The sequence below is a fragment of the Triticum urartu genome, chromosome 3, assembly GCF_003073215.2.
Source record: "Triticum urartu cultivar G1812 chromosome 3, Tu2.1, whole genome shotgun sequence".
Lineage (NCBI taxonomy): Eukaryota > Viridiplantae > Streptophyta > Magnoliopsida > Poales > Poaceae > Triticum > Triticum urartu.
Window position 1 is genome coordinate 29,544,334 of NC_053024.1, and position 11,094 is coordinate 29,555,427.

At 51.1% G+C, this 11,094-nt stretch overlaps 1 protein-coding gene across 1 annotated transcript; it reads left to right on the forward strand.

Annotated features, from left to right (window-relative positions):
- Positions 1 to 4,874: 4,874 nt before the first annotated feature.
- Positions 4,875 to 10,778, forward strand: LOC125542540 (LEAF RUST 10 DISEASE-RESISTANCE LOCUS RECEPTOR-LIKE PROTEIN KINASE-like 1.2). The gene is made up of 4 exons (XM_048705616.1): positions 4,875 to 5,703; positions 9,209 to 9,247; positions 9,331 to 9,600; positions 9,706 to 10,778. The coding sequence occupies exons 1-4, from the start codon at positions 4,947 to 4,949 to the stop codon at positions 10,641 to 10,643; spliced, it is 2,004 nt and encodes a 667-aa protein (XP_048561573.1). The 5' UTR covers positions 4,875 to 4,946; the 3' UTR covers positions 10,644 to 10,778.
- Positions 10,779 to 11,094: the final 316 nt, after the last annotated feature.

The following is an 11,094-nucleotide window of genomic DNA, read 5'->3' on the forward strand; positions in this document are numbered from 1 at the left end:
ACTCGGGCCCTTTAGTCCCGGTTTAAGACATGAACCAGGACTAAAGGGTGCGATGACCTTTAGTCCCGGTTCGTGCCTCAAACCGGGACTAAAGATTAGACCTTTAGTCCCGGTTTGAGGCACGAACGGGACTAATGGGGTTGAGACCTTTAGTCCCGGTTGGTGCCACGAACCGGTACTAAAGGTCCCATTTTCAAACTCTACCCCCTGAATCATAAAATTTCCTTTAGTCCCGGTTGGTGTTACATGTGGCCGCGCCCTTTAGTCCCGGTTAGATTTAACACCAACCGGGACTAAAGGTGGAGCTCCATGTGGCCGCGCCCTTTAGTCCCGGTTCTGGATTGACCAAGGGATCTAGCCCTTTGACCAAGGGATCTAGCCCTTTGACTTTGCACGGACGGGATTTGACCAGTGGACCTCTCCACCCGGTTGTGTTAGTTCAGCCCATAGGAACACTTTGGAGCAACATCCGGCCCAGACCCACAGCAAGATCCCCTCCATGTAGACCCGACGCGTCCGTTTCCCCCTCCAGGTGCCGGTGGTGGCGCCGTCCGTGAGGGGGGCCAAACCCTGGAGACGCGTGCCGCCTCTTTGGACATGCCACCACACCACTCCGCATGTATGAGGGCCCGGTGCGACGCTCCGGTGGCATTGCTACCCCCAGGGCCCCCGTCCCGCCTAGCCCTGTAGCGTTTGACCACGGGATCTAGCCCTTTGACTTTGCACGGACGGGCTTTGACCAGCGGACCTTCCCACCCGGTTGTGTTAGGTCAGCCCATAGGAACACTTTGGAGCAACATCCGGGCCAGACCCACAACAAGATCCCCTCCGTGTAGACCCGACGCGTCCGTTTCCTCCCTCCAGGTGCCGGCGGCGGCGCCGTCCGTGAGGGGGGCACACCCCGGACACGCGTGCCGGGCTTTTGCAACCACCACAACACTTCCAAACTTGTGAGAGGCCGCCTACGCAAGATTTGGCGGCATGCTAGCCCCCGGAGGCCGCCGGCCACAGCCGTAGACGCGCGAAGGGCAATCCGCATAGAGGGAAATTTTCGGATACTTCTCCATCACCAAAAATTATGAAAAAATATTATCGTTCCTATAGCACATGTGCCCACGTCGTGCAAAAAAACTCATGATTTTATCGCGCTCCGAGTATTTAATAATATTCACGCCGCATCGTTACCACAGAATGGCTACTACCGTGTCATCGCCGTCCGTTAGGGGGGGCCACGCCCCGGAGATGCGTACCGCCTCTTCGGACATGCCACCACACCACCCCGCATGTATGAGGGCCCGGTGCGACGCTCCGGTGGCATTGCTACCCCAGGGCCCCCGTCCCGCCTAACCCTTTAGCGTTTGACCAAGGGATCTAGCCCTTTGACTTTGCACGGACGGGATTTGACCAGTGGACCTCTCCACCCGGTTGTGTTAGTTCAGCCCGTAGGAACACTTTGGAGCAACATCCGGGCCAGACCCACAGCAAGATCCCCTCCGTGTAGACCCGACGCGTCCGTTTCCCCCCTCCAAGTGCCGGCGGTGGCGCCGTCCGTGAGGGGGGCCAAACCCCGGAGACGCGTGCCGCCTCTTTGCACATGCCACCACACCACCCCGCATGTATGAGGGCCCGGTGCGACGCTCCGGTGGCATTGCTACCCCCCCCCCCAGGGCCCCTGTCCTGCCTAACCCTGGAGCGGTTGACCACGAGATCTTGCCCTTTGACTTTCCACGGACAGGCTTTGAACAGTGGACCTCTCCACCCAGTTGTGTTAGGTCAGCTCAGAGGGACACCTGGGAGCAACATCCGGGCCAAACCGACAGCTACATCCCCTCCGTGTAGACCCGATGCGTCCGTTTTCCCCCTCCAGGTGCTGGCGGCGGCGCCGTCCGTTAGGGGGGCCACGCCCCTGAGATGCGTGTCGCCTCTTTGAACATGCCACAACACCACCTCACATGTATGAGGGTCCGGTACGATGCTCCGGTGGCATTGCTACCCCCCCCCCCCCAGGGCCCCGTCCCGCCTAACCGTGGAGCGGTTGACCACGAGATCTAGCCTTTTGACTTCCCACGGACGGGCTTTGACCAGTGGACCTCTGCACCCGGTTGTGTCAGGTCGCCCGTAGGGACACCCGGGAGCAACATCCGGGCCAAACCCACAGCTACATCCACCGTGTAGACCCAACGCGTCTGTTTCCCCCCTCCAGGTGTCGGCGCCGTCCATGAGGGGGGCACACCGCGGACGTGAGGGGGGTCACACTCTGGATACGGGTGTCGGGCGTTTGCAACCGCCACAAAACTTTTCTCGGCATAGCTGTTTTTGATTTTAATAAAATATAATGATCTATATTCAAAAGAACATGACCGCACATTATTAACGTGCTCGAAAAAATACAAACCATATATATATATATTCATAATATATGAAAAAAATACAAACTACATATATATTCATATGTATGTTTATATTTAACATGCTACATGTTAGTTTATATAATAATACATAAAAAAGCTTAAAAATATACATATGAAAAAAAATCTACCTATGCCGACGGCTAGCCGTCGGCATAGAGACGGCCAGGTTTTAGGCGGCGGGCGGCGTGCCGCGGATCGCTGACGTGGCTGGTATGCCGACGGCAGCCGTCGGCTTAGCTCGTGGACGGTGCGCCGCGGATCGGTGACGTGGCATGACGATATATGCCGACGGCCGCCCGTCCAGGCCGTCGGCATAGATTTAACGACGTTAGCCGCTGGTCACGGGCGGGGTCGCCGGGCCCACGGGTATGCCGACGGCCTCGGTATGCCGACGGTTGCTGTCGCCATGTTCGCAGCTGGGCCGACGACATATGTATGCCGACGGGTGCCGCCGGCTTAGCTCGTGGTAGCCTGACGGCCAAGATACGCCGACGGCCAAGACGTGGCTGTCGGCATAGCGCAAAGTAGGCCGACGGCAGCCGTCGGCATTGATTTGGCCGTCGGGGTAGGGCCAGTTTCCGGTAGTGTCTCATTGTCTTGCTACTTATGCGTGGACGGCTCGCATCATCCCCTGTTCGTTGCAGCGGGCCCCTGAATATCTTCATGATCTTGTATTAGATTATTTTGGGGGGAATATATGATCGGAGGGAGTAGTTTCTTCCTAATCTCCTTTTCCTTCATGATCTTGTATTAGATTTTTTTAATACTAGTATAGTGTAAAAAATGCTCTTATATTATGAGACGAAGGGAGAAGCTTGGTGTCCATAAAAGCATCTCCAACAGCCGCGCTATATAAGCGCCGCGCTGAAAAATCAGTGCTTTTTGCGCGCGCGCTATCGCTTCGGGTGCTCCAGCGGAGGCGCAAAAACTGTGCGGGGCATATCTAGTTCAGTGCACGGGCCGAAACACCATCGCGCGCCGCTTATTTGCTGCGCCCGCTCCCGTGCGCTGGACTCTCGAGCGCTCGCTCGCAACTCCACCTACCCCATCCAACCGCTGCGTCGCCGCCGCCCGCGCCACCCCATTTATTCCGGCGGCCGTTCCGGCACTTTCCCGGCCTATCCCCGCGTCGTGGCGGCTTCCTCCATCTCCCATCTTCCCGGCCTAGTCACCGCCGCCCGTCGTGCGCGGCAGTCCTCCGATGAACAGCGCCCGCCGCTCAGTGCCGCTCGGCGCCCGCAAGGTGTTCGACAAAACGCCCGCAAGGTATGTATTGCTCAAACTTCACAGTTTTTACATGAATTTGGTGCATGTTGATTGTAGTTTTTATAGCCTAGTTTATATTGAACATTGTAGATGAGTTCGTCGTATAATTCTTTCGAAGAAGAATTTGATATGGAAGAGGAGGATCTTGCAATGATCCTAGCTATGCACATTAATAAAAAACCGAAGCATGGTGGTTAGGTTTTGGGTCGACAGAAAATTTGGAGGGGTAGGATCGATGCCCATAACAGATTGATGAGGCACTATTTTGTGGAGAATCCTACATACCCGGAGTCGTACTTTCGTCGCCGGTTTAGGACGAGCACCGAGTTGTTCAGACGCATTGCAGAGAAACTAGCGAGTCATGACCGGGTTTTTCAGCAAAGGAGGAATGCCACCGGAGAGCTCGAGCATAGCACCTTTCATAAGGTGACAGCCGCTTTGCGTATGTTGGCATACGGTATACCGGCTGATCTAGTTGATGATCACTTGGCCATCGATGAGAGCCAAGCCATCATGTGTGTCAAGCGTTTCGCAGTCGGAATTGTGCATGCTTGTGTGATCATGCACAACATGATCATCGAGAATGAGCGTGGCCAAGATGTAGACTACTTTCTGTATGAGCTCTTGGGACAACCCGTGCGAGTGCGGCGGAGGGCTGAAAGGGTGGCCCATTTTGTTGCCTCCTGTCATGCCATTCGACGTCCCGCAGCGCATGGTGATCTTCAAAAGGATCTCATTGAGGAGTGGCGGGCTTGGAATGGCCGATAAAGAGCATCATGATTTGTGCGTTTGATGTTGTATTGTTGAACTATTTGTTGTATTGTTGAACTATTTATTGTATTGAACGATAAACTATTTGTTTGAGTTGTAATAACGAAATTAAATTATTTATTGTTGATTTATTTTGTTTGTGTTTGATTTTTTTGCTTGTGTTTAGAGCGCATATTCATTTTGCCGCGGCTGCTGGAGCCAGCGCTACCCGCCATGCTAAACCAGGCAATGAACGCGTTGCAAGCTGATTTTTAGCACGGCGCGCGTTAGGCGCTGTTGGAGATGCTCTAATATTCGAGACGTGCTTAATTAAGCTTCGAGCCTGCGGCGGAGAAAACCGCGATGCCGTTGCTGCCACGAAGATGCGATGGAGACTTGCGTAACGAAAACCGGAAGCAATACCAGTCAAAGACCATATGTACCAGCGTACCGACATCATCCACTTCATCCCTCATCACAAAGTCCACAGTCCAACTGCGCGCGTGCTCGTCGCAAACCATGTCGATGCTGTCGCTGCAGCTGCTTCTTCTCCAGCTCGTCTCCTTGCTCCGTTCAGCCACAGCCACCACCGGCAGCAACGGGAGCTGTTCGCCGGAGTCATGCGGGGCCCTGGCCATCAGGTACCCTTTCTCCCTCGCCGGCGCGCAGCCGCTCTACTGCGGCTACCCGGCCTTCGACCTCACCTGCGACAACGGCACCGGCCGCACCTACCTGAGCAACACGTTCAGGGAGCACCTGTTCCGCGTCGACAGCATCTCCTACACCAACAACTCCATGGTGGCCGCCGTGCAGACCGCCTTCGCCGGCGACACCAGCTGCCCCGTCCCCGACTTCAACGTGTCGGCCAGCCTCGCGCTCTTCCCGTTCAACATCAGCGCAACCAACAAGCGCCTCGTGTTCTTCTACAACTGCACCGTGTCCGCTGAGTTCATGCTGCGGCGGCTGTGCGCCAACCACACGATGGGAGCCTACATCTCGGATCGCAGCTGGGACAGCCACGAAGGCGGCAAGCTGCCGGCACCGGCAGGCGTTCCGACCAACTGTAGCTCGGTGAGCGTACCGGTGCGCCGAGGAATGGAGCTGGCTCATGAGCACTACAAGCGGCTGATAAGCGATGGGTTCCTCCTGGAGCTGCCGGCGCCGCTGGGAGACTGCGACGGATGCAGACAAATGGGCGGGGAGTGCACGTTGGATCAATTTGCGTTCCAGTGCGTCTGCGGCCCCGACGGGAAGCTCTGCTCAACAACTCCTTCAGGTAACCGAAGATCGTTTCCTTTCTTAACTTGCACAGATTATTCTCAGAATCAGTAATACATTTACAGCACTGCGTTGAGATGTCTTATGCACCATGTCACTTAATTTAAGTTAGATACTGAAATGGTCAATTCCTGAACTTGGACTGCGTGCCTTTGAATAAGTTCGGTCATGGCAAATTGGTTTATATATATGTGTCAGTCACACGTCCATAGGGCTAACCTCATTGTACAATACAAATCTATGGTCTGACCGTCTATGGGTAGCAGCCACTCATGCTATCATTGTCAAAGTTGTGTCGTTGATTGTGAATTTGTGATGCAAATGTCGTTTTCTTAAATGACCATTCAACCTTCCAATTTAGTCCAACCTCTGCGTTAGAGGTTTTTTTTTTTTGGCCTTAGAGTTGAATAGTGGTGCTTTGATATCTTTCGAGAATGAATACCTAAATCTTATCTAACTCCTATGCTATTTGATTTTAGTTGAAGATTGGTGTGAATCTTTTTTTTTTACTTTTACCAGTTTACATTTCTTATATTTTTGTGCCTTTTTTTGTCTTTTCCGACCCCACTTGTGTGTTTCCCCAAAAATAAAATAAAAATGATGAAAAAAAATAAAAGGTGAAAAAAAAGTGAAACAAGAAGAAAACATGAAAACAGAAAAGGAGAGAATCAATGCTGACAGGTTCTCATCTACTCTCTCCGTTCGGAATTACTCGTCCAAGAAATGAATGTATCTAGATGTATTTTAGTTGTAGATACATCCGTTTTTGTGACAAATAATTTCGAATGGAGAGAGTAGATAAGAGAGCTAGGCCACACCCTTTAGGAAAGCCAACAATAATCTTTGTGGACAGTTAAAAGATGAAAATGGACACTTATTCTTCAGAGTGGAAATTCAGAAAGCAACCGTGGCTAAACTAGATCCAGAGAGAAAGTGGATTGTGGGGTCAGGTGACTCATCTGGTCTGCCCCTAGTATGAAGGGAACCTGATCTCTGCAAGTCTTCTCCCCAAGTCTTCCATGGATATCTCAAGATGACATCTCACTTTGTTTGATATTTCCTACCAAAACTTTCGACGTGAGGACAACGGCAGCCAACCTACCACGCATGGCAGTTCATTTTGTCGTCTCCCTTGTGAACAATGCAGAATTGATCTTTTGGCTATTGTAGCTTTTTTCTTCTTGCATGTCACATCAGTGAATACTGCCATTTCTTTTTTGGGGGTTCTTCACCTCAATTTACTACTCAAAGCATTAAGGAGATTACTCGTCATGACATGACAACTTGACAAGGGTTATCCAAAGGGTTTTGATAACGATATCTAAATTTTTGGTCAGCAGGTAATAATATTCCACAGTTTGCTCTGACCGGTTAACTGTCTATCACTGTCATGAGACGTGCGGCCATAATCAACGTAGTTAATTTGGAAAAAAGGATTTTTCATGGTGAAAAAAACTAGAGTCTAATCTGCCTTCCTTCTTAAACCGAAGAACCAAATCTGTATTTTTAATCACTCCAAATTTAGGTGCCCAAATTTATGCATATTCGGTGGCTTCAGCTGGAGATTTTTAGGTGCTCACACTTTGTGAAGCTATGTACTCTCCCCGCTTCATAACATAAGCAGTTTTAGAGTTTGTGTTTGTCAAGCATGTTTAGATTTGTTCATCATTAGTATAAAAGCATCATTAATCCGGACAAGTTCATATTACTAGATTTGTCCGGAAATATATTCATGATCAATTTTTGCTTGAACACAACTCACTCCATTTCAAAATAGTTTCTCTTTCTGACTTTGCATAGTCTCTAATATGCAACTTTGACTAATATTTTCTACTCTCTAACCGTAACTAGATCAATCAAATGAACTAAAAATCCCCAAAGAGCCATAGGGTACCCTAGCATCCATCAATTTGCATCCCTAGATAAATGCATGTAAACAGTAATGATAAAATACATTGTAAAACTACATGATGAAAAATCCGGTGCTATCTGTGCGAGAACAGAGATTTGGAGCTCAGGTTCTATTGATCCCGGTGTTTTAAAAAGAATTGAAAATTCATATGTAAAATCCCGAAGACGGCAAGGACGATGGCTCTTGGCACATCTTCATGTTTCCGTCGACCTGGGCATAGAATTAGCGCACCAGCTAACAACCTTTTAGATATGCCCAAATGATAAGTGCCACACTATGGCATGAAGCACTCCCGCCCTGCAGTTTTACAACTAAAGTTGCCATCCAAAAAGAAAAAACAACCACAAATTTGTTTTTGAAATTTGCCATAAAAAAAAGTTGTCATGCTTGACAACTAAAATTGCCATCGTCACATCACTAAACTTGCCATAAAAAATGTTAAGAGTTGCCATGTGTTCGTGTTGTTGGAGTATCCAGCCATCTCCTCTATTCCATCCCGCATACACAGCGGGAGCGGCGTGGACGCTAGTGACGGCGCCGATGCTGTTGACTGGAGTTGTTGCCGATGTGTTGTTGTAGACGTAGTCAAGGTCGTCGATCATGATGTAGCCATGGTCAAAGTAGTCGTGGTCGATGTAGAATTCGTCGTAGTTGATGTAGCCACAATCGGCGGAGCCGCAAAAAACTGCGCAATGTGTATGACGGAGCTACAATCGTATAGCCGACGTTTTGCACCTGGAGTGCTCCGTCGGGGGCGACGTTTTGCACCTTGAGAGGTACCGCCACGAGCTTCTTGCGGATGTCAGAGGACGCGGATATTGGTGAGACTGCCAGTTTTGCTAAGAATGGAGGAAGCCCGCCGAGTACACGACAGTTTTGCCAGGACCGTGTGTGCGGTTGTACTGGCTTTCACAAAAGAGATGTCGGTGTGTCGATGCAGTCTTAGCCGTCGGACGCGGTCAATGCCTTCGTCGGTCTTGTGCGGTCTTGCAGTAGTACTGTCAGAGGACGCGTGTCCATCCTTGTGGACGAGGTTGTAGAGGTGGCGGCGGTGTGTTGACGAGGTTGTTGATGAAGACCATATTGATGTAGACCTTGACGTTGGCATTACAGCAATGTGTCGAGGAGAGGTTTGGACATTATACTCCAACACGTGCCACACGTATGACACCTATGAGTCCTAGATATGCCCGTCGCTCGTAAACTGAAGAGCGCTAATGGGCCACATATATGGCTCGTCAGTGGTACGTAGCAGCTCGTCATCATTGGCTTTTTCCTCAAAAAACAGTTGTTTCTTGTAGTCACTGCAGATAGGACATGGAGTTATTAGCAAATTTTGAATACAAATATCATAATGTATTACAAATTACGTACTAATGAAGTAATTGTTGCTTTTTTAATGTGAATCAGGTAACTGTTGCTCACAGCCTTATTTTAACAAATCAAAATATGTCTTATAGAAATATACCACGAATGAGATAGGATATTTGTCACTAGCAAGTCTTCACAATTCACGGTTTTTTTTCCTTTTATGTTTCTTGATGTGCATACTACATTACTGCTATCCTGATTCTTCTTCATACAAATACAGATACAGGTGCACGCGATGTTGGAATAAAGTATGTCACAGGTAGATAACTTCATAAACCCGCCAAAAAATTGATAACTTCATGCAGTATTCAAATCGATAACTCAGCACATGTATGCCTTCAGGAATCACAAGTGCTGTTCTGTTTGTCATCGTACTGGGGCTCGTGTGCCACCTTATACAACTCAACCGAGCCAAGAACAAGAAACGATCTGCGTCAATGGACGGCCTCATCCGTGAAGGATCGCCGTTGGCATCGCTCCGCAAGGAGTTCAACGGCCTCGCCGGCTCGCCGTGCACCCACATCTTCACCTACGAGGAGCTCGACGCGGCCACCGATGGCTTCGGCAACGCCAACGAGCTCGGCGCCGGCGGCTTCGGGACAGTCTACAAAGGTATATAGTGTAGCCACACGCGCAGCCATGCCATTGTCGGGTTGTTTCAGACTGCTTCAGTTCAGAGTGGTAGAACGACGACGTACGAACGATGTGTTTGTGCAGGGGTTCTCCGTGACGGGAGCGTGGTGGCGGTGAAGCGGCTGTACAAGAACAGCTACAAGGGCGTGGAGCAGTTCGCCAACGAGGTGGACATCCTCTCGCGCCTGCGCCACCCAAACCTCGTCGCGCTCTACGGCTGCACCTCCTCCTCGCCGACCTGCCGAGACCTCCTCCTCGTCTACGAGTTCGTCCCCAACGGCACGCTCGCCGACCACCTCCATGGTGGCCACGGCGGCAGCGACGATCCGCTCCTCCTCGCGTGGCCCATACGCTTGGGCATCGCCGTGGAGACGGCCGCCGCGCTGGCGTACCTCCACGCACACCAGGTCGTGCACCGGGACGTCAAGACGACCAACATCCTCCTCGACGACGGGTTCCACGTGAAGGTGGCCGACTTCGGGCTGTCCCGGCTGTTCCCGGCGGACGGCGCCACGCAGCAGCACGTGTCCACGGCGCCGCAGGGCACGCCCGGGTACGTCGATCCGGCGTACCACCACCGGTACCAGCTCACGGACAAGAGCGACGTGTACAGCTTCGGCGTGGTGCTCGTCGAGCTCGTGTCCTCCAGGCCGGCGGTGGACATGGCCCGGGCCGGCACCGACGTGAACCTGGGCAGCATGGCCGTGCGCATGATACAGTGCTGCGAGATCGACCGGCTGGTCGACCCGCGGCTCGGGTACGGGCCGTCGGCGAGCGAGACGAAGGCGACGGTCGACTTGGTGGCCGAGGTGGCGTTCCGGTGCCTGCAGCCGGAGCAGGACGTGCGGCCGTCCATCGGCGAGGTCCTGGACGTGCTCAGACAGGCTCACCAGAGGATCACGGAGAAGGGAGCCTCCGCCGCCACGGATGGTGCGGTGTTGCTGAAGAAGAGCAGGGACGGGTCGCCTGACTCCGTCATGCATCAGTGGATCAGCCCCTCCAATACCTCCAATAGCAGCTGACCATGACAACACTTCTCTAACACATCTAGCAATAAGTGGTTTGTATTTAGATCCGATGGTAGGGAGAGGTTTGACTGAATGCCAAAAACAATTAGGTGCTTGTCAAATAGTCACCCCCTTCGTTTAGTTTTCTTCTCTCTGTGTGCGCGTGTGTGTGTGTGAGACAGTGTGAGAGAGAGGCTTGTCAAATTCGCATCATTCATGCCATTAGTTGTGTCCCACTACTCAGTTTTGGCATTAGAAATTACAACTACTCAAAAATGCCATCAATTCGTCAGATGCTTGCTCAAAAATGCCATTAGATATTTTAAAAATGCCATCATTCCTTTAGATGTTTGCTCAAAAATGCCATTAGACATTGTTATTTTCACGTCAAATCCGTTAACCATATTATATAACAAAAATAGGCCTAGACCCACATGTCAGTTCTATCTATCTCACAATGATAAGT